The following is a 2,795-nucleotide window of genomic DNA, read 5'->3' as shown; positions in this document are numbered from 1 at the left end:
CACAGAGGGAGAGAGAGAGAGAGAGGTGGGGTGGCGGGGGGGAGGTCAGGCAAGCAAACCAGACCAGACAGACACATTCAAGCCACACAGCAAGCACTAATACAAACTCCGCAAGCCCACACCAATCGCCCACACAGCCAGGGAGTCGTGAGAGAGAGAGAGAGAGAGAGAGAGAGGAAAAGAGAGAGGGAGAGAGAGGAGGGGCTAAACATCATCATCATCATCATCATCACCACCACCATCACCGCAACTGACGCAGCTGATCATAACCCTCCTCCACCCCACCTCCCCCCACACACAACACCCACCCACCACCGCCAGTGTCTTTACTCAGTGTGCTTGTGTGTGTGTGTGTGCGTGTGTGTGTGTGAATCGATCCTAGTTTTTCCCGGCTGCCTCTTTTTTCTTTTTTTTTTCCCTTTGGGTGTCGTCGTCGGCTCTGACCTGCCAGACAGTCAGTCAGCTGAGAGCAAGAGAGAGAGAGGGAGAGCGAGAGAAAGAAAGAGAGAGAGCGCGCCGGGCGTGTGTGTTGTTTGTGTGCTGTGGTGAAGGGGAGAGACAGAGAGAGAGAGAGAGCGAGAGAGAGAGAAGGGAAGTAAAGAGAAGAAAGAAAGAAGAGAAAGAAAGAAGGAAAGATGGAAGGAACGGACGACTATTACCGACAAGCGGCCCAAGAGACGGCCAACACCATCGAGGGTTACTACAAGGATCAGGACGGGTGGCAACTCGTCAAGAAAGCGCCGGTCAGTCTGTGTATCTGTCTGTGTGTCTGTCTGTGTGTGGTGTGGTGACTGACTGGGATGTGTGGTGGTGACTGCATGATGGAACTCTGAAATTTCGGTGGTGTGTGTGTGGGGGGGAGGGGGGGGGAGCGGTGGGAGGGAAGTTGTTCGAGTACGAGTGAGTTAATTCAGTAGTGCCTTTTTTCGCCTCCACTCATGTTTTCTCTCTCTCGCAGTTTGTATGTGTTTGTCACAGAGAGAGAGAGAGAGAGGGAGTGTGTGTGTGTGTGTGTATGTGTGTGTGTGACAGTCAATGTGTGTGTGTTTGTGTGTGTGACAGTCAATGTGTGTGTGTGTGTGTGTGTGTGTGTGCATTTTGGTGGTTTATTTGTGCCTTTTTATTGCTCCCACGCCCGACTTCTCTCTCTCTCTCTCTCTCATTATGCTTATCTCAATACCCTGGAAAAATAAAAATTCGCTCGCTCGTTCGTTCGTTCGTTCTCTCTCTCTCGCTCGCTCTTTTTCTCTTTTTGTGTCTCTGTCACTATTTGTCTGTCTGTCTGATTGTCTGTCTCTGTCTCTCTCTGTGTCTCTGTCTCTCTCTCTGTCTCTCTCTCATATTTTTGTGTCTCAGTGTCACTATCTGTCTGTCTGTCTCTGTCTCTGTGTGTCTGTCTTTCTGTACTCAGGGCTTTCTAATTCTGTTACTAGGAATATGACTCTAAAATTCAGTCAGAAGCTTTGTAACAGAGAGTTGTAACTACCTGAAAAAAGCGGGGAGACAATTTGATATCATAATAAATAAAGATTATAAAAGCTATGCAGAACCAAGATCCCAAAGATGATGCAGTTTCGTTGCCTCACCGGCATTATGTCTACAAGGGCCAAAAACATACAAAGTATTATTTTTTGTAACATTTATTGTAAATCACACACACACACACACACACACAACACACACACACACACACACACACACACACACACACAGAGGGAGAAGAACACAGCGGGAGACTAATCCAGACAGACAGACTGACAGACAGACAAGCAGTACCACACACACACACACACACACACACACACACACACACACACACACACACACACACACAGAGGGAGAAGAACAGAGCGGGAGGCTAATCCAGACAGACAGACTGACAGACAGACAAGCAGTACCACACACACACACACACACTCACACACACACACACACACACACACACACACACACACACACAGAGGGAGAAGAACACAGCGGGAGGCTAATCCAGACAGACAGACTGACAGACAAGCAGTACCACACACACACACACACACACACACACACACACACACACACACACACAGAGAGGGAGAAGAACACAGCGGGAGACTAATCCAGACAGACAGACTGACAGACAGACAAGCAGTACCACACACACACACACACACACACACACACACACACACACACAGAGGGAGAAGAACACAGCGGGAGGCTAATCCAGACAGACAGACTGACAGACAGACAAGCAGTACCACACACACACACACACACACACACACACACACACACACACACAGAGATAAACGGCACGGCAGCTGTCACAAGCACTCGTGTCATAGTGATGGTGACCCAAGGCAGAGTAAGTGGTCCGAGTCTTCATCAGTATACCTACAGCGAAGTCCGGAGACTCGGTTATTACTATACTGGCTCTCTGACTTATTCACACCACCTCCGTCCGCCAGCTTTGTCACTTAATCTGTGAAACTGCATGTTTGGTGCATATCTGTTATGTTATGCTATGTGTGGGTGTATGTGTGAATGTGTGTCTTCATGTTTTACATTTATTTGCTTATTTATCATCATTGTTGTCTTATTTATCTATTTGTCTATTTATTTATTTATTATTATTATATTATCATTATTACTACTACCCCTTTTTTTATATATTATAATTATTATTTATTTATTTATTTACTTATTTATGTACGCTTATCTATTATTTATTCACCTTTTTTTCTCAAGGCCTGACTAAGCGCGTTGGTTTACGCTGCTGGTCAGGCATCTGCTTGGCAGATGTGGTGTAGCGT

At 46.7% G+C, this 2,795-nt stretch overlaps 1 protein-coding gene across 1 annotated transcript in view; it reads left to right on the top strand.

The window, feature by feature from the left end:
- The first annotated feature begins 354 nt into the window (after window positions 1-354).
- LOC143296896 (stAR-related lipid transfer protein 5-like) overlaps window positions 355-2,795 on the top strand; it is a 58,169-nt gene continuing 55,728 nt past the window's right edge. The window contains exon 1 of the mRNA XM_076608888.1: window positions 355-743. Within this exon, the coding sequence (XP_076465003.1) occupies window positions 636-743 (108 nt within the window). The 5' untranslated portion in view covers window positions 355-635. The remainder of the gene's footprint in view (window positions 744-2,795) is intronic.

The sequence above is a fragment of the Babylonia areolata genome, chromosome 22 (genome assembly GCF_041734735.1).
Source record: "Babylonia areolata isolate BAREFJ2019XMU chromosome 22, ASM4173473v1, whole genome shotgun sequence".
In the NCBI taxonomy this organism is placed as follows: Eukaryota; Metazoa; Mollusca; class Gastropoda; order Neogastropoda; family Buccinidae; genus Babylonia; species Babylonia areolata.
Note: the sequence above shows the minus strand (reverse complement) of the source record. Positions and strands in the feature narration are given on the sequence as shown.